At 37.8% G+C, this 25917-nt stretch overlaps 1 protein-coding gene across 1 annotated transcript; it reads left to right on the top strand.

Annotated features, from left to right (window-relative positions):
- Nucleotides 1-387: 387 nt before the first annotated feature.
- On the top strand, nt 388-24100 carry Ednrb (endothelin receptor type B). Its single transcript, XM_042685671.1, has 7 exons — nt 388-940; nt 16232-16344; nt 16482-16686; nt 18317-18466; nt 18820-18953; nt 19499-19607; nt 21569-24100. The coding sequence occupies exons 1-7, from the start codon at nt 446-448 to the stop codon at nt 21701-21703; spliced, it is 1341 nt and encodes a 446-aa protein (XP_042541605.1). The 5' UTR covers nt 388-445; the 3' UTR covers nt 21704-24100.
- The last annotated feature ends 1817 nt before the right edge of the window (nt 24101-25917 follow it).

Raw genomic sequence — 25917 nt, forward strand, 5'->3', positions numbered from 1 at the left:
CCAAAACTTTGAACTGAAACTCATTCGTCTCTCTCCTGGCTTAGAGAAGTGCTCAGAGGAGCTTTGCTTGGACAGACATCCCTTCTAGAACTCTCAGCCCTAGGCAAGTAATCCACCCCCCACCCCCACCCCCAGAACGGACCTAAGGGAAGAGAAGCACTGCGGAGGGGGTGCGGGAGGAGCGCGGCGCACCGGCGGCGGCGGCTGACGCCTGCCCAAGTTTCCCCATTGGCGCGCAAACTTGAGTTACTTTTGCGCGCAGCGGCGGCGGCGGCAGCGCAGCGGCGCTCGCAGAGGCGTGGCCGGGCGCGGAGTAGTGTCCGGTGCCTGGCAGGGGCGTGGCTGGGGTCCCGAGAGCCGGGTCTGGTCTGCCTTCCCCAGCCGGGTCTCCAGACTGTCAACAGCGCAGCAGCGGCCACACCGAAGCTCAGTGCAAGCAGCAAGCATGGGCATGCAGCCGCCGCCAAGCCCGGGCAGACGCGCCCTGATGGCGTTGGTTCTTGCCTGTGGCCTGGTGGGGGTCTGGGGAGAAGAGAGTGGACTCCCGCCTGCCGGAGCCACCAGCTCATTTCAGGGGACCGAAGAGATCATGATGCCACCCACGAAGACCTCCTGGATACAAGATTCGAACTCCAGTCTGTCTTGGTCACCAACACCTGCAGAGGTGACTAAAGGAGGGGCCGTGGCTGCAGCCCCGCCGCCGCGGTCCCAGCCCCCTCCCCCATGCCAAGGAAACATCGAGATCAAGGAGACTTTCAAATACATCAACACCGTTGTGTCCTGCCTCGTATTCGTGCTGGGTATCATTGGAAACTCCACGCTGTTGAGAATCATCTATAAGAACAAGTGCATGAGGAATGGCCCCAATATTCTGATCGCCAGCCTGGCGCTGGGGGACCTGCTACACATCATCATTGACATCCCCATCAATGTCTATAAGGTAATGTTCTGACATCCTGGCGGGCTTAGGGAAGGGGCCGGCTAGACGTGTGAGGGGAGACAGCTTTTATAGGGTGCTCCCTAAAAATGATTTCCCAAAAGCCATTGCCTATTGGAACTAATGACAATTCTCTTCTGATTGTTCACTTTAACAGCCTTCTGCCAATCAGGACAAGTGTAGTACTCTGACTAGCAGCCTCACAATCACTGGGAGCTTTTTTTTGTTTTTAAACCAAGATCTTTCTGAGCCACCCGACACCTGCTGAATTAGACATTCCGGGCAGGATCATAGCAATTTGTGTATAAAACATCTGCTCTGTGTAATTAAGACCAAGGCATCCCTGGTCTTGATGTCCTGCTGTCTGGGTACATCTTCTTGCTTCAAAAGTGTGGGCCATGGCTCACCAGCATTGCTATTGCTGCAAATGTTAGGAGTGCAAGTCTATTCCATATTTCTTTAAATTAACATCGGTATCTTAGGATACCTGGTGATGTTAATACTCCAGAAAGCACTGTCTGGGTGGCCTCTCAAAGTAGGCCATGGGAATACATTTTTAAAAAATAAATGGTCTGGAAGAAAAAGGCCCTCAGACTAGTGATACAATACAGTTTGCCGGCAAAAATGTTGTTCCCTACTCTTCATTGCATGTCTGCAATGGTCCAGGCCCTAGGTTAGATGTCTTCTTTCCTTTTCTTCTTTCCAGCAACCCCATTTTACAACATACTAATAAAATGCTCATGATCTCACAATGAATATCAGAAGTAGAGGTGGAGCTCAGGTCCAAAGCTGTCACATTTCAAGTACAAACCCTATAGTTGCTCATCATTGATTATTTTATGAAAAGAACCAAGAACCTGTCACAGCCTGTAATACTTTCAGCCATGAACAGTACTGTGTGATTTGCATAGGTATCAAAGGCAGGACTTAACATTCATAGTTTACTCCAGGTTGCTTTGGAGCTCTGGGTTCTAATCCAATACTTCTTGAGCCCCAGTTTCCCCACCTCTCCAATAAGGCTACTAGTGTCTACCTTCTGGGAATTTGTCGTATGAAGAAAAACAGCCTGAGTAAAAGAACTGGAAATAAAAAGTGATACAACTATTTAAAACTGTTTCTCCACCATCAGCAACAATAGAAAGTCACATACAAACACACAAGTGTTAGGAAATAAGAATGCACCTAAGGTCAGCCCTGACCTTTGTACAAGGGCAAGTGGGCAGTAGGGTTGGAAAGGTGGGGAGGATCTATGTGTCCCTCCCCGAATCTCTGGAAATCCTAATCCCAACAGCTACCGTTTAAGGGAATTCCAGACATTTCTCAGGCTTACAGATGAGACTCAGATTAAGATACAGACTTTGAAGGGAAATACTACTCCCAGAAATGGGTAATCAGTTGAGGATGTGTAATAATTTCTAAAACTTCGGGTAACATGTATTTCTAATGAACTCCACAGATTTGCTTAGGGGAATGTGGGCTGCAAATGAGCCCCTTAAGTGCAGTCAAACCCCTAGTAGGGTGCTGAGTGGCCAGTTTATTTCTTATGGTATCCCAGATTAAGATCTACCATGGCATTTTTGACAGAGGAGTGTCAATTCAATACATCTGATCTGAGAAATTCTCAAGTATAAAAGTGTTGATAGAAATTAAAAGAAAAATGAGACAAGACCCCCTAGCCCCCAAAAGAAATGTATCACCTAGTTTTTTGGTGGGTTTGCACACAATTCCAAGCAAATTCTGTTTAGGGAAGACATGGGAGATCTTGTGGAAGCAGCCACCGGCTAAAGTCCTTTGTGGAAGGGTAAAGTGAGGACATTCAACTAATGGTGTTGTGCTGTCTGTCGACCAGATGTCAATTAGATCTTCCAGAACTATCACATTTTTTGTGTGGTCAAATGAGTACTTTATGATAAACCCAGGAATATCTGGTTAAGCATATACAATTTCTTTCATTTCAGACCCTTTAGTATTTCCCTGAAAAGTTATATCCTTTCTCTTGAAACCATCCATTCTGTTCAACCTATCTTGAATAGATACATTATACCAAAGAATCATTACAAATATAGCTGTCTTATCATATATACTGCTTAGAAACAAATTCATCTCATAAAATTAGGTCCCACTGCCAAGAGTGGGCCCTAATTTTAGACAACACTAATATAGACCTAATACAGACAACACTTCAAATACTCAGGTGTAAGCACACTCTTCCCTCAGCACATATATGCTGTGCCTATATTGAACAAGATAAAACAGATGGAGGACTAGAGGTGTTGCTCAAGAGGCCCCATTCAGTAATATACATATATATATATATATATATATATATATATATATATATATATATATATAAAATTGATGGAAAGGAAAAATTCAACCATATCCATAGTGAATATTTAAAATTACAGAGGAATGTATACATTTATAAAATATTGAACATTATGTGAATTAATAAATACACAAGTAGATAGGTAAATAATAAACAAGAAAATGCCATTCAAATATGTATGTGCTTATATTTGAATAAGAATGGCAATTTATGTTTGGAATGTTGTTATAGACATGGCTACAAATAACATTTTGTATGCTCAGGTTGACACACATGTTATAACTATGACTAGAGGGAAAATTTCTCAAACTAGAATACTTACTAAGTCAACCAGTGTATGCATTTGTAATTTTGATAGACTTTGCTATTTTGTACTTCAAAATTATCATACTCTTAGTCCTCATTACTATTTTATATAACTTTTCAATATCCACTTATAAATACTAATATTTCTCTAATGAATATGTCTGAGTTATCCAGGCCCAATGTTCACATGATCCAAAAATCTGTTTAAATATCTGAAGTTAAAGTGAATTTTTTCTTTACTTACATGCCACTTACTAGGCCATTTCTGCACATGCTACAGTGTATAGGGTTGCATAGTGAGAAGCTGGTACCTCACTACTAATTGGTGGTAGTACAGATATCAAAGCTGTGTGGAGGCCACATAGCTGTAATCTCAACTATTAGGAAGGCAGAGATCAGGAGGATCATGGTTTGAGGCTAGACCAGGTAAAACGTTAGTAAGATCCCACATCAACCATTAAGCTGTTTGTGATCCCAGCTAGGTGGTAATTTACATAAGAGGAGTACCATCTAAGTTGGCATTCATATCTATCATGAAACCATAATATATATTATATATTACATTATATATTATATGTATAGTATATAAAATCATATTATATAATATTGTATATTATATAAAATTATATTATTATAATAGATAAAATACATTTTTCAAATTCAATGTGCTTACCCATAAAGCAATATTTGAAAATTATAGTGATTCAATTATCCATATAAATGCACCACAAAGAGATATTTGAGAAAACCATCTGCATGTAGATGGATAAAGCACATTACCAAGAACCGTATTAACCAGTTTGATAAGGATCCAACTGTTGTCAGGTGTTCAGTGGTGGTGGAGAGGTCAAAATGAGCCAGGTCACCCAGACATGCTTTGAGATGGTTTGCCGTTAAGACTTGGTAGGCAAGGAGGCTGCCTTCCAAGTGCTGACAGAATTGCTGATCTTTAACGTTTAACTAGTCAAGATGGGGTGGGCAGAGGCACTGAAATGCTGGCATGTCAAAATGTGGACTTGCTTCACTGAGCCACCAAATGAGTTTTGAACAAAGGACGTTTGCAAAGAATCAGACGCCTTCTGCTTGTGACAATCAGAATTATCTTTCTGAACCACCTCACCTTTCTCGCTAGCATTACTGGTTAGTACCTGTTAGTACCTAACGGGTTTTTGTCCAATGAACTAATTTTGTCACTGAATTTAAAAACTGATGACACACTTTTAAATTTAATTTTTGAAGTTACAGTTTTCCTATCAGTCAACTGTACTTGTAATAATGAAACCAATGAAGGTACCAACTTATTAATACTTTTTTTTCCTTTGCCAATTCTAGGGCTTGAATTCTACCTGAGCTGTTGTGCTCCAGGCTTAATGCTCTACCTCTTGAGCAACAGCTCCACTTCTTGCTTTTTTGGTTGTTAATTGGAGCTAAGACTCTCACAGGCTTTCTTGCCCAAGCTGGCTTTGGACAGCAATCCTAAAATCTCAGCCTCCTGAATAGCTAGGTTTACAGGTGTGAGCCAGTGATGCCCAGCCTTAATACTGTTAGTAGTAGAAGCATTTTATACCAACAATGGAGTCAGCAATACCTTTGAGATCCATTTATAAAGCAAAAACATTTGAAAGAGCACAAGGTAAGCACATATAAGCTATTATCTTTGAACAAGTGCTAACAAAGAGTAAGACTGTCAGCTCAGAGTGATTGGGGTCACTCAGCATACATCTAGCATAGTGCCTTCAACATACTAACCAGTACTTGCAGATAAAAGATGCTGTCTTAGGTAAGACATGAGATCAATGGACTTTTATACACATATTTTATAAATGTTCAGCTGAATAAGAAGACAGCTTGGTGATCCTATCTGTTTGAAGGTGTTGGTCAAATAACCAAATCCACAGTTGAATTCAAAGAACCCAGACACTCAAGACTTTGCATCCCCAATAGATTGCTTCACAAGTTGGCTATAGATTCCTGTGACATAATGGTTGGCAAATACCAGGCCTTATGCACTGAAAGGTTCTCTAGTTGACTCTGTTTACCTTTGCCCTGACACTTGGTCATTCCATAAATCCAAGCCTCTAAAACTGTCAAGGTAATGTTTCTTTCAATATTGTAAGGCTTATTTTCCAAAGGCTTTACATTTCTCTCTGTTCATTTAAAGAGAGTTGTTTAAGACTGAAGTTATTTCTGTAGTTGTACAACATGGCCACGATCCTTTGTCTCAAGGCCAAGGGAGCCATAGTCTCCATTTCACAAACACATCCAGCCATATAAGGTTAGCTTTGTGTGGTTGATATGCTATAGTTGATTATTTTTAGAGAAACAGGTCAAATGCTAATAAATGATTAAGTACTTTAAACGGTGTTGACAGAAAGCCTGGGCTGAAATAAGATTTGCAATATAATTTATGATGTGAAAGTCTCTTTCAGAGCTTTGCAAAGTCAAATAGAGGTTGGTTATGTTTGAGAAACAGATAGCTCAGTGTGGTATATGGGTATACAGTGGCCAAAACTTATCTAATTTTAGACTTCTTTTATTCCCAGTGTTTTTATTTTAAAATTATTACTCTCTCTCTCTTTCCCTTCCTTCTCCCTCTCCTTTTCCACAGACCCTCTGATAAAAATATAAAAGAATAAGAAAATAATCAAAATGTATTGGTTAGAAAAGAAGAAGATGAATAGGGAGTATGAGGGAGGTGGAGATAAAACCATTCTGAGTCAGAAGCTTATTAGCAACATTGATCGAAACATTTCTCACACAATTCTGCATCCAAGAGGTTCTAAATCATATTCTTATCTTCTACCTGTATCCCTTCTCTTCTCTGTTTCAGTTTTATTGTAGTTTCCAGAAAGAAGGAAGACCAACCTCAGGATGCTTACACCATACACTGACTCCTCAACTATATTAAATATTAGATTCCATAGACATCAGATGTCTTTCAACAGTTGCTTCTCAGCATTCTATGAGATATTACACTGATAGAATGAGGTGTAAGCAGTGAGTTCTTTCTAGTGTGTTCTGAGCCCAAGATCCCAGGGCTGCTGTTTTCCCATCTCTTCTACATTCACAAGATCTTAGAAGATTCAGATAAATGAACCTCATGGCTTTAGGTCCTCTTAGTTGGATCATTTCAAAATAGGTGTCCATGAAACTTTACAAGCAAAAACTGTTGCAACATTTTTAAGTTTATTTCTCATCATACGAGAATAGTTATCCATTTCTTTACTGATCTCTGGCAGACTTGGAAATAAATTTCAATGTGATGCTTTCAGGGAAATATACTTGAGATGAAGTACAATGTCTCCTAGGAAATGATTTAAAAAACTTTTCTATCTCTAGTTTTCCTAGAGATTTTGTCTTAAGAATTTTAACTGATCTTCAGAAAACTGATCTTCAGCACAATTTCAGGAAGTTTAATGAGAATCTTCCTAGGCTAGTAGAATGCTATGTGTGTGTGTGTGTGTGTGTGTGTGTGTGTGTGTGCACACGCACACGCACACAAGGGCACATGTACTTGGGCTTGAATTCAGGGCTTGGGAACTATCCCTTAGTTTTTTTTCACTCAAGGCTGGTGCTCTACCACTTGAGGCATAGCCCTACTTCCAAGCTTTTGGTGATTAATTGGAGAAAAGAGAGTCACAAGAACTTTTCTGCCAGGCTGGACAGGCTTCCCAGTAGCTAGAATTACAGGTATAAGCAAGGCACTGACTCTTGGCAACTGCTTCTTTTGTTGTTGCTGGTCCTGGGGCTTGAACTCAGGCTTGGTGGCTGTCTCTGAGCTCTTTCACCCAAGGCTAGCACTCTACCACTTTGAGCCACGGCTCTACTTCCAGTTTTCTGGTGGTTAGTTGGAGATCTCACAAACTCTCCTACCCAGGATGGCTTCAAATCAAGAACCTCAAATCTGAGCTTTCTGAGTAGCTAGGATTACAGGTGTAATACACGATATGGCACACACAATATGTGTACACGATATGGTTCCTGGGGCCTCTATTTTATACAACTCCGAGAGTCACTGTGAACACCGTGACCTACCTAACAGGGCTTCTGGAAGAAGCAGTGGCATTGTTTCTTTCTTCTTTTCTTTTTTTTTTTGTGTCGGTCGTGGGGCCTGAACTCTGGGCCTGGGCGCTGTCCCTCAGCTCTTCAACTCAAGCCTAGCGCTCTACCAATTGAGCCACAGCACCACTTCCGCACTGGCATTATTTCTGACCCACATATTTGTACCCCTTATAATCTCATCTTTAAGCAGCTAAGTGCATTTTGACTAGTGCATAGTAGAACTTGTCATTTATATTTGTCCTTCAATCGTGGGTACTATGTAAGCACCTATCCACCAGCTTCCTTTGCATTCTATAAGGACTTTCCTTATTTATTCCCACATAGAATGCAAAGGAAACTGGTGGATAAGTGGTGGCAATGAGGATGTCCTATCTTATTAAAACGCTAGTTTAAACACAGAAAAAAAAACTTATCTGCTACAGGTAACCAAGATAAAAACAAAGCATATCCTTTCACGAAGTTGTGGACACATCCACTCCATTATTTTGCTACTTTGATTCTTACTGTAAAAACACTTCTGTGTTGCCACATTTGAAAGAAATGCTTACAATTTATCATGAGATGGAGCAGAGCATCTTCCTTACTATGTTGTTTTAATATAGTTTTTCTTCCTTTCACATGATCACAGGCAATTCCTTATTTATCCATTTTTACTTAACAAGTGTCTAATGATTGACCCAGTATACCACATGTGTTAGGCATTCTAAATGTAAAATATTTTAAAAACAAGTAAACAGTTAAAGCTCAGTGTATAATCTTAACTTTGAAAATGAAAAAAAAAAAAAAAGAAAATCGCATGTAATGGTTGGCATGTGTGGTTAATGAGGCAAATAGACATTTACTTACTAGTGCAAGATGATTAACTTTGGCATTTCCTGACTTTATGGGGTTTGGTTCCTTTTGGCATTAGCTGGGAATTAACAGGTTATTCCTCCTCCCGCATTTAATTTCTCAAGAATGTGATTTTTAATTAAAAAGAAAAATGAAAATGTAAATCTCCCAGTAGGAGAGGTTTTACGTTTTCCTAATACCTTAAAGAAAGAATATTTCCTATTCATGCTATTTAACTTATAGAACTTTTTAAAAAATATAAAAATAATTTTACAATTTAATATAAAAGTAACTTAATGAGGTCCACTTTCCTTTTTTCTTTCATCTTATGAAATTGTAGCTTTTCTAGAATAGCCTTATCATCAGTATGGTCATGTCTTCTTTCAGTCTAGTGTTGGTTAGTTTTTACCATACAAAAGAAATATGCTACAGAAGTAATATACATCTCCAGTAGAAATCAGCCAAAACAAACAGAAGCCTTCATTTGTTGAGTGAACACCAAAATGTCTGTAGGACCTAACTCCATCAATGGCTATTCCATGAAATAAGACACGTGATCTGTAAACCACGTGTCTTATTTCGTTACTACCTTACCTTTGGTAAATATTAGGTGATATATATTCAGACTTAATTTTAAACAAGACCAGGGAATTTAATTCATGTGGAAGGCTACTAGGTTGATGCAGAAGTCTAACAACTTTTTTTGTGATCAGAGATTTAACTTTTTTTCACATTTTTATCTTTTGTGGGTTCTAGAGATTGACTTCAGAGCCTTGCACATGCTAAGTACACTACATGCTGACCTTTCTGATATGTTTGATTTGTCTTCAGTATCCAGACCATTTCCTTCATTTATCTAATTGATAGAGTAACATCCAAAGGAAAAGAATAAAAACAGAGAATAAGAAATGTGTGGGCTGGGAAGGTGGCTCAGTGGTAGAGCACTTGCCTTGCATGCATGAGGCCCTGGGTTCAATTCCTCAGCACCAAGAAAAATTCCTCAGCAAAAAGAAAAAAAGGCCAAAAGTGGTGCTGTGGCTCAACTGGTAGAGCGCTAGCCTTGAGATTAAGAGCTGAGGGACAGCACCCAAGCCCAGAGTTCAAGCCCCACGACCGGACCCCCCCCCAAAAAAAATGTGCTATTGCTGGATTTTAAGTTAAATTAGTTTCTTCTTAACAAAAGTGATTTCTTTGATTCTGTTGAGGGGAAAGATAGCTTGTTGGATTGGAAGTCTGAGGTGCTAGATATGGGTATTTTTGCCAGTCAGGTAAAAGAATAAATTTCCAAAGGTCATAGAATTTTTTTTTAATCACCAACTATTAAAGACAGCTTCTTGGTGTAGAGTGATTTCCTAATAGAACGTTACTGCTTTCCTACATCCAAGACATTGTTTACTATTAGACAAGAATTTGATGTCTGCATTTTAAACAAGCTCCAGGCACTAACTTGTCCCACATCTGTGCTGCCAGAGGCTGTGAAGGACAGCGATGATCTTCAGTAGCAGAAATAGTTTCTGTCTCCAAAGATCATCTAGCCAGAGCAAGGCAGAGGTTGAGCTTTTTAGACGAGGGACACAGAAGAGCCTGCAACAGTTAGCTTTCTCAGTAGAAAACTATGGAGGCCACAAAACATACTCTTCCCACATCTTCTCCAGTCTCTCAGAGCCAGCAGCATCCAGTTTTGAATGGAAAGCTGAAGATACTGAAAGCTGATGAAGGTCAATATTCTCTCTTCTTCAGTCCCTTGTCTTTCCAGAAGTTGTAATCCCTCAGTTATGATTAGGTTCCCTACTATCTCTGTTGAACTTAAGAAGATTGTCACAAGTTTTAGTTTATGTTGCCCTATCTTCTCTGATTGCATGGGTCAGAGGTTGGGCTACAGGCCTCCTGGTGGTATGAAGAGCAATGATCCAATTTTTAGGTTGAGCCAAAAGCAATAACAACCACAAAACTGTGCCTGAGTTCAGTGCTGGGTTCATTTTCATTGGCCAGACCGCTACCCCTCCATCTACCAGCTGTATCTATTTGGAAATACTTTGAGACAAAAATATTTTTCAAAAATATGCCAATGTTTGGACATTATATGGATAAAAAATTGCTAGGTATGTTGATCTGAGTTTCTCTGCAGAAACAGAACCAATAGAAAAATAAGTGAATGGATAGTTAGATAAATGAAAGAAGGAAGGAAGGGAGAGAGGGAAGGAGAGAGGATGAAAGGAAGGAAGGAGGAAAGAAAGGAAGGAAGGAGGAAAGAAAGGAAGGAAGGAAGAAGGAAGAAAGGGAGGGAGGGAGGGAGGGAGGGATGAAGGATGGGAAGGAGGGAGAAAGGAAGGATAGATAGGATGTCAGTGGCTCACATCTGCAATCCTAACAACTTAGGAAATAGAACAGACAAGCTCAAAGTAACACAGGCAGAAATGCCCAGAAACTACTGCAAAATAACCAGCAAAAGGCAGCTGTGTTGGCTAAAGATACTATCATCTCTAAAGTGATGGATTCCTTAGCTCATAGAGTCCTTACCTCACCTGGGGCAAGAAGAGTCTGTTGAATCTATACCAAAAACCATCTCTCTGATTCCTGGGTAAACATTTATAGCTCATCAATCTTATATCATATATCTTAGTGGAGAGTACAGGCATGTGCCACCTCTCAGTTCTTTTTTTTGGGGGGGGGGGTCTGGTTGTGGGGCCTGAACTCTGGGCCTGGCACTGTCCCTCAGCTCTTCAGCTCAAGGCTAGCGCTCTACCACTTGAGCCACAGCGCCACTTCCAGCTTTTTTCTTTTTGCTTATGTGGTGCTGAGGGAATCGAACCCAGGGCCTCATGCATGCAAGGCAAGCACTCTACCACTGAGCCACCTTCCCAGCCCCACCTCTCAGTTCTTGAGAACACTTTTAGAGAACTGATCAAGTGCTTTGTTTCTTGGAACTGGTGGTGGCTGGAAAGAAGTTTGGACAGATAACCAGTAGACAAGTCCTCTCTATTCTCCAGATAACCAGATGTTTACTTGTCTGTGAAATTCCTTCAAAGCTCCCGTAAACAAACAAGTATCTAACCAGAACACATCGGATGCTTAATAAATTATTTAAATTGAGCTCTGTACCTTGGGTCTCAGTTTCCTGGACTGTACCAAACCTGGAATCTGTAACCATTGTGGTTTGACATTTTACTTGATGTTTTATTTTTCAGGTTTGTTGATTGCAAAGACCTTTAAAGATTTATACTAGGAGGAGTGTAAACTCTGAATGTCCCAAATATTGACCCCTCCATACACTGACCAAAAGGAAAGGGTATGGCTATTTCTTCATCAAAGTTGTCCTGGGAGGCCCTCAAAGTGGCTTTCCTTACGCAGAATTTAGTAGAAAATTATCATCAAATAACTAGATGACTGTGATTATATTGATATCAAGCTCAGGACAATTCATGACCATAGGGTATGGGACAAAGATCAAGCTTCTCTGTGGAAGACTTAAAGAAGTGTGGACAAATAACCAGTAGACAAGTTCTCTCTAGGTGTGGGTGTACATGAGCTCTAAGATGATTACCCTTATTCAGTATTTACTCTAGAGAGTTTTTTATTATATTGTACAGGAATCCTAAAAGAGTTAGTTACTGGTAAAACCAAGGGATTGGTATGATCATCTACCATAAGGGGTTTTGGATGACAAAGCCTATTATCAGTGCTTTTCTGCTCTAGCCAGGGAAATCTGGGTCATACAATTGTCTTTCTATACAAATACAAGAATCAAGAAAGATATAATTTAAATGGAATTATAGTGGTTAGTTTTCAGGGAAATGACAAAAATGTAGCTAGGGATGAATAACTGTGTTAATAACGATGCAACTGAAATCACATATAGTCTTAGCTATTGATCTTTAGAAGCAGCTTCTTTGAAGAGTAATTTAAGTTGTGATCATACTGGTTGTCCACCAATTTCTTTGGTTGCTTTGGAGTCAGACTCTAGCAGGTCAAGCTTGACTTGGGTGTGATATATTCAAGCATTAATCCCTGAAAGATTAACAGCCCAGTGGGTATCCAGATTACAAGGTCTGCTCCACTTTATACCAAGTTACTCCTCAGTCCCTTGTTTTGCTTTGTTTTGTTTTTTTCCAGAATATAAAGACTCAGTCTCTAGCCTTAAAGTGATAAAGAGGAATGTTTGTGGGAACTATATGATATTTGGGAACAGGGGGAGGGGGGGAGGAAGGGGGAACCTCATTTCCAAGCAACTAGTAACAGATTTCTCTTTCTACAGTCAGGTCTCCCTCTGGTGGGAGATACCTGGAATGATCTCCATAGGTTAATCCATATGGATGGAATTGGAGCCTGTTCCTCCATTCCCTTCTTACCCAAAGCAAAGAAAAAGTAACCCCCTTATTCCATGTCAAACTGATTTCTATCAAAGTTCTTTAGAAGTGTCATCCATTGCTCTGCCTTTCTGGCAGATTGTGTTCTCCATGAAACATATAATTTCCAGGTGATGCCTAAGGCAATATGGTTTTTGAGTTATTTTCACCATAAAAGTAATCCTTTATCACTTTGAATAGATGCATAATTAGAAATTATTTCTTTCAAAGCATTTTTTAATTATATCCTCAGAGAAGATGTTCCAAGACAAATAGGACAAATATTAGTGACTCTGAAAGTAGTCAACTTGTCCAAGATGCAAATCCATCCTAGGCAATCCTGGCTACCAAATCCCAAAACTTGGATGCGTGATATGAACAAAATACCAAACATTAATGCTGAAAGTAGAGAAAGGTATCTATGGAAATGAGAGAATCAAGGCCTCAAATCCACCTTCCCCAGCAAGCATGGTTGTGGGTTATATACGGGAAAAGTTCACAGAAAGGGGAGCCCAGAGGCCAACTAGTACTTTCACGAGTTAATAAAAGTCAAGATTTGGAGATTTTTGACACAGGTGGCATCTGCTAGGCCACTAAGTGATGTTCACCCTATAAATCATCTTGTGATATCTTTATTTCATTTCTCTGCAACCAAAGGCAAGGTTTGAATGAGAGCTACAATAGTTACAATCATAGGAATGGAAGGGAGAGAACATGTTCACCATCTGGTCAGCTTGACCAGAGAAAAGAAAGAATGTGCTCTGTCTTGGTTTTATAGCTTGAACTAGGGAGGGACACTGGGACAGACTTCTTACAAGAAAAACATTTCATTAATTTACCCATGAAGGCTCAGTTACAAGGGCATCACATGGTCCTAGCCTACAACCAGTTCTTTCCAGTGCTTACGTCTTGACCACATATTCTATTCTAAACTGAGCATCCAGAATGACATTTTTAACAATGATAAACAATATCATGCCCTTTTCCCACTCAAACTCTGCAGTAAATTTTCCTTAAAAAAAAAAAAAAAAAAAAAGCATTCACATTACATCTACAACTCCATCTCCTCTCTACTTGGCTAGGCTACTAAGTTCTAGCCTTGAAGCCTTCTTGCTGTCTCTGCAGTTCATCAGGCTTGAGTTGATACCTAGCACTTTGCAGATTCTCTTTGTATGGTATAATCCTTTGTTTTAGTTAAGTTTTTATATCTTCCAAGGAATCTTGTTGAGAAATCTATCAAGAAAGCACCTCTTGTAATCTCTTTGCACAACTACTTAATCTTTAAAAAAAAAAAGAAAGAAAGAAAGCACCAAATCCTACCATCACCATCTTGAGAGGATTGTTTCTATTTGGCAACGTATCTAATATTGGTAGCTTTTTATGTCTCCCTAACCAGACTCTACGATCCACAAGAGCAGGATGGTTTACATGTTCAATAGTTGTTTTTCATGCATCCTGTATACAAAACAGTTCTTGGCAATTTTGAATACTCAATACTTACTGAATCAACTAACAAATGAGAGTTAAGGGTTTAATTCAATTGATTAATCCAGAAGTCACAAGATTGGTTAATACAACAGTATGTAATTATCTTTTTAAAATATGAATTAGCCAGTAGCTTTTATAAATTGTCAGATGTCATATAAAAATTCTACCTCTGGTCCCTTATGAAAATTCAAGAGACATATATACATATGTATGCATACACATACATACATACATATATATGTGTGTGTATATATATGGGGTTCCTAGCATGATGTTTCTTGGCAGATGCTCCTTTCAAATGGGGATTAATTATTCCAGATCCATCACTCCTCATTCTCTTCACGAAACTAATGACTTTGGTTAGAGCTGTCTCTTTACTGCTCTGTTAACTTTACCTTGCTCTGTAGGTCAGAGCTCTACCTTAAACACATATATCTTAAGTCTTCCAGCATTGGTTCCATATATCTGTGTATATATCTGTGTATATTTGTCACATTTAGTTTAGAAATGAAATTCTATTCATAATGAGGCACATATGTTAGCCTAGATAAAGGTCAGACATGCCCAATTATGTTTCAAAATAGTTTTCACTTTGGAAGGTATTTCTAAAATAATTTTTCAACCCAAAGACTTAAAATAATTTTCTTTGTGCTTAAAACCTCAAGAGCATTACATCCATATGTTTACTTAGAGTGGTTCATCTACCACAATTCATTAGTGACAATTTGTCCAAAGAAAAGAAAATAACCACATTTAATGATGGGTAGTGTCATTAGTCTGTATTCAGATAAAGAGAAATCACATATATTTAATATCAAGAATAGGTTCATTGTATTTACTGATATATAGATAGATAGCATATATGTTTCTTAAGCTTTTATTTACTTTGTGTCAGACATTATCCTAGGCAATTGAAGAATTGATATTCTGTCTAAGAAGGGAGACAGTAAAAAACAAGCAACCAAGTAAGTGTTCTATGCAATAGGAAGTGGCAATTGCTATTGAAAAAACAGAAGTGAGTCTGGGCACTAGTATTTCATGTCTGTAATACTAGCCACTCAAGAGAATGAGATCTGAGGATCAACATTCAAAGTCAACCTGGACAGGAAAGTCCATAAGATTCATCTCTAATCACCAAAAAGCTAGAAATAGAGCAATTGCTCAAGTGGTATGGTACTAGCCATGAGCAAGAAAGCTCAAGGACAGCATCTAGGTCCTGAGTTCAAGTCCCAGAACTAGAACAGATAAAAGACAAAGTGGGATAAGATCAGGGAAATGGAAAGATCTGACCATTACTACTGTATTTAACAGCGTGGTCAAAGTAGGTTATATTAGAAAGAGACTTGAGCAACCAGAAAGAAGTAAGAGACTTAGCCAAGATTTTTTTTTTATTAAAGAACCTTCCAAGATAGAGAAAGAGCTAGAGTCAGCCACAGTGTAGCAGGAAGGTACTAATGTGCTCAGAGAGCAATGTGATTACTCTGAGTTACTATCCAATTAAAGAAATTGGTTACACCAAAGAATAAGTTGTTCTTATATTAAGTATAATAAGTACTGTTCCATAGGAATACTCTAGTCTTTTCCACTAAGAAATATTTATCATCTATTTTAAACTAGTCTACACTTTGGTTTGTCCTTAACCTGAGCTTTGAGTCTGTATGATAGTGTATAGCTTCCCACTGTGCCCAGAGGAATCCCAACTACGCTTATTATACAGCATGATGAATTCTCAATAACTAGCCATGTCTTTATTATTCCCAATCTTTTCTCTCGTTGTACATATTAAACACTGGTGCTTTACAAAGGAGTTGTCTACGAGAGTAAGAACCATACATATTAATTACTCTGTAAGTAATGTGTTATTGTAGTAATGCCATTCAGAGGGGGCCTTTGTAAGGCTCTCTAACAGAGTTTCATGTGTCCTCTATGCAGCTCCTTGCAAAGGACTGGCCATTTGGAGTTGAGATGTGTAAGCTGGTGCCTTTCATACAGAAGGCCTCTGTGGGAATCACTGTGCTGAGTCTATGTGCTCTAAGTATTGACAGGTGAGAGTTTTTTTTTAGTCACAAAAGATCCTAAGCAAGATACTGCTGTTGCTACTATTTGTTTAAGAAATAAACTACGTAAATTCAATAAAACCAAGCTCTCCCAGCTTGGAAAACAGTTCTATTTTCATCTTCAGATATCGAGCCGTTGCGTCGTGGAGTCGCATTAAAGGAATTGGTGTTCCAAAATGGACAGCAGTAGAAATTGCTTTAATTTGGGTGGCCTCCATAGTTCTGGCTGTCCCTGAAGCTATAGCTTTTGACATGATTTCCATGGACTACCAAGGAAGACATCTACATATTTGTATGTTGCATCCTGTACAGCAAACAGCCTTCATGCAGGTGAATTTTCCTTTTGTTTTCTTTCTTTTGCTGATATTTCTTCCTGAACATTAGCTACTTTTTTCTAGTCCCTCTCCCTTAGGAAGCTGTTAGTTTATGAGTTTATCACTGGCAGAAATTAAGAGAATAGATTCCTAACCATGACTAATGACCCAACTTGCAAGAATCCAGAGGGTTCCCTGAGAACCCTGGATCTTATGAACAAAGATAAACCAAGTTCACATGAGAACTGATGTAAAAATTATAATTTTTGTACTCAAAGACCATTCAGAACTTTTTACTGTTCTACAATCTGTGTAAGCTCAAAAGTCACAAAAGGCAAGGATGATTCAAAGCCAGTGTTTATATAGAAGTTACCTGGTATGCATGGATTCTGCATGACAAGCTGGACCATCTATTGCTCTGATGGCAAAAGGAAAACTGCCTTGGCATTAAAAAAAAAATCTTGGCCATTTATTAAATAATGGTTGAGCAAGGTGCCAGTGGCTCATGCCTATAATCCTAACCACTCAGAAGGCAGAGATATGAGGATCATGGTTTGAAGCCAGCCCAGGCAGGAAAGTCTGTGAGATTTTTACCTCTAATTAACTACCAAAAAAGCCAAAAGTGGAGCTTTGCTTAAGTAGTACAGAACTGACCTTGAGCAGAAAAGCTCAGGGACAGCACTCAACCCAAATTCAAGCCCCAGGACCAGCACAAGGAAAAAAAGAATTATTTGATTAGGAAATAAGAAAGAAACAATGATATTAGACTCCAAACAAAAACATTAAATATAAAAAGATATTTTCAACAGAATAGGTGGAAAGACGTTAATGCAAAAGGGGTTGGTCTAACTATTACCAAGGATTAATTTCTATTTTCCATTATTTATAAGATGACTGTATAAAACTTTGTGAATTGAGTATATCCCAGGAAGTAAGAACATAATGAAGGAGATTAGCATGAACTTGAAAATGATATTGTTGCCTTACTAGTAAAAAGACAGGGTATGCCACATAGGCACAGATACAGATTAAACAACCCTTTTAGAAAAAAGTGGAAGAATAGAAAAAGAATAAGAGAAAAGACAATGGCTCATGAATATTTGATAGTTTTTAATTGACTTAGATTTAGATAACACTGATCTTAATTGTTAATATACCTTTTTGTAACTGACCATTAAACACATTTAATAAAAAGTGAAAATTTCACCTAAGTATTAGAATATCTTTACATTTTCAGGTAAGATATTAAGCACAAATAATCCTCTAATGATAGCCTGCTTATGTGAAGTGGAAATACTAAATTTTACCCAATATATTGGACATAGTTGCTATACTTTCCCAGATAACTGAAACATGTTTTGGAAAGTTTCATTTAATGCATCTCTTTAATTATTTGTTCAGCAGATGTAGGCTGAAAAGTTCTATATAATATTTATAAAATAAATTCATATTAGAAGCAAATTAATCCTTGATGAATATTTTTTCTAAAGTTTAACATTTAGTACAGCATGATTCAAGTGGGAGAATATTTGGCTAGCAGGTAAAAGGACCTGAGTTCAATTCCAAATACCAGAAAATCATTAATATATATATATATATATATATATAATTTAAGTATTAACCACGAAATTCTCTCTTCTCCCTAGTTTTACAAGAAAGCTAAAGATTGGTGGCTATTCAGTTTCTATTTCTGCTTGCCATTGGCCATCACTGCATTTTTTTATACCCTGATGACATGTGAAATGTTGAGAAAGAAAAGTGGCATGCAAATTGCCTTAAATGATCACTTAAAGCAGGTAAGAAGATGCGAGATGAGCAGCTCAAGGCTGTAATTGCAATACTGAGAAAAATTATGATGAAATCAAAGCTAAATCATACACCAAAGCATATTTCCATTTTCTTACTTCTGGTTTGTCTAATTAGAGATATTCTATACATTCTAAAAAGTTCTAAAGAGAACTGTCACTTTTAAGAGATGACTCTAGTCATTTTAGTTCTAGTTAACATTCACTCTTCACTTGAAAGCTGAGCATCCTGAGTCTTTTCAAATGTCTCTGGATTTTGTAAATCATACTAAGTATTCTGTTTGGAAATAACTTTTGAATATGAAGAAATCACTTTTAAGGGTATGGTTGTGGTTTTATTTCAGAGGCGGGAAGTGGCCAAAACAGTGTTTTGCCTCGTCCTGGTATTTGCTCTCTGTTGGCTTCCCCTTCATCTGAGCAGGATTTTGAAGCTCACACTTTATGATCAGAGTGATCCCAACAGATGTGAACTTCTAAGGTAAGAAAGGCATAACAGAAATCATCCTGTAATTAGGTGCCATTCAGAAGTGTTTCCATCGATCCTTTTCATGGGCAGAGAGAGAGTGCCACTTTTCTAATCTTTGGGAGCAATTAAGACTTCCAGTTTTGCTTTTCACTCCTGTGTCATAGGAGAAATAAGGGGCCTACGAGAACTCTGGGAACAGGGAGGCAGAGTTGTCACATCGATGGGGGAGTGGCAAGATTGACCATATCAGATCTGATTCTCCCTGGCACTTGTCAATCCTTTCTTTTCATCCAGCCTTAATAGTTCCAAATGAAATTTTACTTTACAAGGTAGGAGGGGATGGGGGAAGGCAGTGGAGAAGACAGAGACAGAATGCTAGAGACAAACAGACACAGAGGTCATCACTAAAAGCAAATTAAAAAAAACCTCAGAATCACTGGCTAATTCTTGTCTTCACAAAACTACAAAAATGTGCAATATTCCACTCAATGTGGATTATTTTTTGACAGATACTTTGTTTTTGTTGGCTATTTATTTGTTCATTTTGGTTTCGGCAGCTTTTTGTTGGTATTGGATTATATTGGCATCAATATGGCCTCCTTGAATTCCTGCATTAATCCAATTGCTCTGTACTTGGTGAGCAAAAGGTTCAAAAACTGTTTTAAGGTAAGAGACTATTCTAAAACAGAAGTTTTTTTGTAGTATGATGTAAAATTTAACCCTTGAAAATTATTAGTGTTTCTAGCTGGAGAGATTCAGATAATTGCTTAGTGTTCTTTTGTACTATATCATGGATGCTTATTTTAAAGTATGACTTCTGCTTAAAAATCATTACGGATGATATTTGTCTATCAGTGCTAGCCAGACACTCCCTACAGCTTTTGCCAATCAGTTGTACTCATAAAATTACTCAGGAGCATGCCTATAATTTTAGTTCCTTAGAAGGCAGAGGGAGGAGAATCAAAACTAGCCAAGGAAAAAGTGCCAGAACCTATCTGAAAAACAAACTAAAAGCAACAGGACTGGGAAAGGCTTGCACAAGTTCTGAATTCAAGTCTCAGTACTGAAAAATAAAAGAAAGCATTGTGACAAGTATCACACAAATAAGGTAAAAACTGTAAACATGATTAAAGGCATTGTTCCTCTGTACTTGGCAGATGTGGGACTATTCAGTCACAATTTGTATCAGAAATGTGACTCCCTTTTTCACACAAACTAAAAGAACAATACATCGAAGGACTGGAGCTAGTTAGCTCAGTGTATAGCATTTGCACAAGGCCCTGGGCTTTGTCCCCACCACTTGGGCAGAAGTTGGGGGTAGCAGTAGGAAACAAAAAGACATAGCAAATCAAATTAAAATTTACAATCAGGTTCTACCTCTTCTTTTCCACTTTCTATGTACAGCAGAGCTGCTGTTCCATGTGTAAGATGTTTAATTAGTACTCATTCAGCTCTACACTTTAACTTCCATTTATACATTCATTATTTTGTTTAACAATCCAATTCAAAATAAACTATACTTTCTCCTTACATCGAATGAGTCATTGTCTCTAATCTTTTATCATTGAAAATACAAAGATTTGCTTTCCTAGTTACACTACAACAGTCTATAAAATTCTTTGCTCATTCATAACTCCCATTTTTAATGAATTAATTTATTGATTGATTGATTGATTTGTACCAGTCCTGGGGCTTGAATTCAGGGCCTGGGCACTGTCCCTGAGCTTTTTTTGCTCATGCATAGAATTCTGCCACTTGAGCCACAGCTCTATTTCTAGCTTTTTTAGTGGTTAATTCAAGATAAAAGTTTCACAGGCTTTCTTCCTCAGGTTGGCTTTGAACCACAATCCTCAGATTTCAGCCTCCTGCATAGCTAGGATTACAAGGGTATTTACCAATACCTGGCCATAAGTCAGATTTTTTTTAAATATACTTTTGTTATTATTAAGGTATTGTACAGAGGGTTACCATTTCAAAAGTCAGGTAATGACAACTCATTCTTTTAGGGAGGTAAAGAACACTTATAAGATCAACTCTCTTATTTTAAAAACTGAAAACAACAGACCTATTTTCTCACACATAGTTTTTCATAAAACAGATGATGAACAAATTTTGGGATTTTTTTTAAAAAAACTTTTAAAGGAAAAATTGAATGCATACTCTTAAATGTTCTATATTCCTTTTGTGCATATTGAAAAGGGCTATTATAATACTATGATTAAAAGATACTTACTATCACATAAGGTAAAACAAGTTATACAGTATCCCATTGAAATAAATTATATATACATGGACAAATACAGTCATGCATGAGATTATATTTCTGTTTCCAAGGAAGAAAGTTTTACATTCTACATTTATCACATCATAAGAGCAACCAAATCACCAAGAGTTAATACCAAGAAGAGTAGTGTCTTCTTGGTGATTAATTTTAATTATATAGATATTTTCTCTTTTGGTATTTTTTTAGTGAAAAAAAGTCTTTTTAAGGGGAAAAACTAGAGAGCCTGGAGAAGAAAGGGCCCCAGAACTTCCAATTCTGCATGAAAGCCAGAGCTCCAAGAGCAGGAGGAAGGGTAACAGTGTGACAAATGTCAGCATGTGACACATTACTTTGTTTTGTACAGTCATGCTTGTGCTGCTGGTGCCAGTCATTTGAAGAAAAACAGTCCTTGGAGGAAAAGCAGTCCTGCTTAAAGTTCAAAGCTCATGATCACGGATATGACAACTTCCGTTCTAGTAATAAGTACAGCTCATCTTGAGAGAGGGAATCTTAATCTCATTCTCTTTATTTTGGACAGAAGTCATTAAAATGGGACAAATCCATTTCCAAAACAAAACACAAAGCTGTATGTTCACACAAATCCATGTGACAATGTAAGGGAGATTGCTTTGACACCTAATGAGCTCTTTACAACACAAGAAGGAAAGTGGAAAGGCCATGAGAACTGAGAAGCTTCATGGGGAACGCACTTAACGTTTTCCATTATACTTAGCACTCCAGCATAGCTTTTAGTAGCTTCCAGTGTATTCATCTGCCACTTTATCTTAAATGAGGTTCATTGTTAAATTATATGAATCGGGACAAAGGAAGATGAGTCATGGTGAAGCTAAATTTTTAAATGAAGTTTTGATTCCTCAGTTGCAGTTTTTCTTTAATTAAACAACTTTGAAAAAAAGAAAAGAATGTCACACCCTTGGTCTGACTGTAATTGGATGCAAAAAGTGAAAGCTGGTTAGCTGGTGGATTTAGGGAACATTAGAAACATTTATGATAGGGAAGGAAGTGTCTAAGAGATCAAGGTTGCCTTGGAAAATCATCATACTCTACATTAGCTCGGATCACAGGTCTCAAAGAGAAAGATGGATTGCAGTTGCTAACACAACATACTCTTTTGAGATCTTCCAACTACCTACAGTATTTTTCAGTATTATTAAACAATTCCTTCATTGCTGTAGTTTAAGTTCTATTTGTTCGGTATTGTCTGTAAATACATAGTCACCTACACTACATGGAGATGATAAAAACAAAGGGCAGGCCCCAGCGTTCATATTTTTAGGACAGAGAGATGCCAGTGACCCAATAATGGACAGAATGTGAATTGTCTGGTTCAGTGTCCATGTGCAGCAGAGCCATGCTGTGGGCAAAGTGGTCTCTAGCATATTGCAGTTAAAATTCTCTCTTTTACAATCACACAAATTAGTCAATTTAGCAACTACCTATAAGGTTGATTACTAATTTTTACATTATATTTGTACATAAGCAATAGAGAGGTTCTGGATATAGTGCTTTTCTATCAATTCAAGGACAAATTGCTTTAGTGGAACCCTTTAGGGGGGGAAAAAAAAGATTACTTTACTTTGTGCATTTTTGCCTAATTTTTTAAGCTTCTCCACAAAGTGCCTTAGGTTAAGTCCAGATGAGAAGTGTGTGAAAGTATGCACCACAGAAACGGAAGAGAGAGGAAATGAGGTGGGGTTGGAGGAAATCCATGGGGACATATTCCCATTCTTAGCCTGGTGTTCGTCATTGCCTGTCACATCCATGCAAAAGGTCCTGATTCTGTTCCAGCAAAACCCAGGGCAGTGTTCTCAGAGTGACTTCAGGAACAAAAGGGGCCCAAGAGTTTCAACTCTGTCTTAAAATATAACCGAATTGAATCTACCCCCCCCACCCCTTCTTTTTCCTTTTAGTAAGCCAGACCACATGTTGGAAATCAGCTAGGAATGCTATTTTCTGCCAAACCTTGTGAGACCATATACAATAAACCAAAATGCAACCGTGTCACAAAGAAAGGACAATAATTAATCCCCATGCCCCATGGATTCTGTTCACAAGTCACTCACAGTTCTTGTTTCCTAAGTTCTTCCTATTTTTTTTTCAAACCTTGTCAGCGTAAAAGACTTTTCAGATATTCAATCTGAAATTAACTTTAGGTCACTAATGTTTTCGCAGCAGGTGCATATATTTTTTTTATTCCTGTTGAGGTTTAGATCAATTTTATTACTATGTCCTAAGTTTTTATGTCCTAATAACCTTCTCATTTACATCCTAATACCCTTTCCTTCCCCATTCAGCATAGAGAGCTGTAATCATCTTGCCAGTTTTTTTAACCTGCATGCACACAGTATTAATGCACTTCTTCTGATCAAAGTACTTTATATGCATATAGGAAAATATCAACAGGAAACTCATTATTTTGTATAATATACACATAAAATGTGGAAAATATTTGGTTCAAAACTTTAACATATAAATAGGGGCAAGAAATGCAAATGCTTTCTTTGCATAATTAAAACCAAAATGAAAGGTGCTACTATCTAACTTTGTATTTTCTAATACCAAGAAGAGTTTACTATAGTAACTGACAAAGCAATACTAACAAGAATGTTAAGTAAAATCCTAATGTACAATCCTAAGTGATTTTAACCTTTTCTCTCCTTTATTTGTTAATGGGTATGTGTTCAACCACCTTTCAGTATTAACAACTTGCATATATGGCCAAAAAAACACCAGTGATAACAAAACATGAGTAAACTGTAGCTAATTTTATAAAATTGTAACATAAACATGTAAAATAGTTCTATATTTTGCTTTTTTTCCTGTGGTCACTTAAAAAGTGGCAACCACTGAAGTTGCTGATTTCTTATTATGTAAACAAAACCAATAAAATTTAAATTGTTTAAAAAAATAGTGTGTTCTTTTACTGCGTACAGGCATTAATTCCTGAAGAACTGATTCATTAAATATTTGAAGGAAATACAGACGGCATAAATGACATAATTTATGGTAAATGTGTAACTATCAAGGAAAAGTGGAAGTTGGTGAATTAGAATACCACAGTTCTAGTGGTTGTTATAGTTCATTATGTGAGGAACCACCTTATCAGGACATACAAAAATATTATAAGGATCTGGGCACTGGTGGCTCATACCTATAATCCTAGCTACTCAAGAGGCTGAGATCTGAGGATCACAGCTCAAAGCCAGTCCAGACAGGAAAGTCTGTGTGATTCTTATCTTCAATTAACTACCAGAAAACTGGCAGTGGACCTGTAGCCCAAAGTGGTAGAGCACTAGCCTTGAGCAAAATCACTCAGTGACAGTACTCAGGCCCAGAGTTCAAGCTCCACCCACAAACACCACTACCACCACCAACAACAAAATACTATGAGGAAAGCTAAGTTATCATTCTAGAATGGAAGGACTGTGTTCACTTATTCCTATCAGCAGACCAAAAGCCGATCACTCAAGGCAGAGTTTGGCAAGAACTCTGATTGGAGAAGTGCAGAAGCAACTAGATATCAGTCCCTTGTGAAAAGTTTCCCAGAACAGATGATATTTAAGCTGAAGTCTACAGCAAGTTACCAGCGAGGAGGACATGAACAGAGAAGTTCTCCCAGAAAAGAGGACAGAGTATACATAGCACAGAGTTACAATGTCATTCAAAAAACCTACCTCAGTGTGTCACAATAAGCCCCCTCCACCACAAATGACTCTTTAGAGGCAATGCAAGCAATAGTCCTTTTATGTCAATATAAAATACTCACCCCCCAAATCCAGCACTTCACAGAAAGCACTTCCACAAAATTATGTACATATAACCCCGAATCAGTTAGAAGAATTTCAAGTGTATCTTTCCAAATATTGTATTTCCCAAGAAATTGCCCCAAATAAGAGGAAGCATTAAAACCCCATGTGCTGATTTATATAGTTACTTTGCATACAAGCATACACATTAGTATAAAATATAGCATTAATTGATAATGCAACATCTTTTTTTAATAATTCTTAAAGCTAGGGAAGCCAGTATCATAAAAAGAAAACCCAAAGTCAGGATATTACATGTTTTCCTTTTTTTTTCAAGATTACTGATGAATATATAATGTGAAAATAGAGCTCAGAAATGAGTGTGAAATTTGTCCCTCTGTCCGTATGAGAGAGGAATAATCTGACCTTGTGCAGTTATTAAGCTCCACTTACAACCAGGTCTCTCTCTTTCTTTTTCTCTTTTTTTCTCTTTCTCTTTCTCCCCCCCCCTCTCTCTCACACACACACACACACACATTGAGACCATATACCCCCAACTCCACAACACATTTTTAAAACCTAGCCCTGGATCAGAAAATAAAGCTTTTTACTTTTCCTAAGTAAGTAGCCATCCTTTCTAACAGGTTGAAGCATGTTTTTGAGGGGAATTTTCTAAAATAAATATACCTCTTGAAATTTTCCAAATATATAAATAATAAAGTATATAAATGACAAAATATCTCCTAATATTAATAAAATATATAAATAATTTTTTAAAAATCTCCTAATAGCTAAATAAGTGTCTCCTCCACTCCATTCATTAGAATTGTGGCCCTTCATTTTGAAGCAATCTGTGAATTTTTAGAATTATACCTATGTAAGAACATCTTTGTACCAAAATCTCATAAACAAATCTTATACTAACCTAAACTTGTGGGATTCTATC

This window comes from Dipodomys spectabilis, unplaced genomic scaffold (genome assembly GCF_019054845.1).
Source record: "Dipodomys spectabilis isolate Male_0828 unplaced genomic scaffold, ASM1905484v1 ptg000095l, whole genome shotgun sequence".
NCBI lineage: Eukaryota > Metazoa > Chordata > Mammalia > Rodentia > Heteromyidae > Dipodomys > Dipodomys spectabilis.

What these genes read in the sequence shown, in the direction of transcription:
- Ednrb (XM_042685671.1), top strand. Translation starts at nt 446, where the DNA reads ATGGGCATGCAGCCGCCGCCAAGCCCGGGCAGACGCGCCCTGATGGCG. An exon ending in TCCCCATCAATGTCTATAAG is followed by an intron (nt 941 to 16,231) that starts GTAATGTTCTGA and finishes TCCTCTATGCAG; the next exon opens with CTCCTTGCAAAGGACTGGCC. An exon ending in TGTGCTCTAAGTATTGACAG is followed by an intron (nt 16,345 to 16,481) that starts GTGAGAGTTTTT and finishes TTTCATCTTCAG; the next exon opens with ATATCGAGCCGTTGCGTCGT.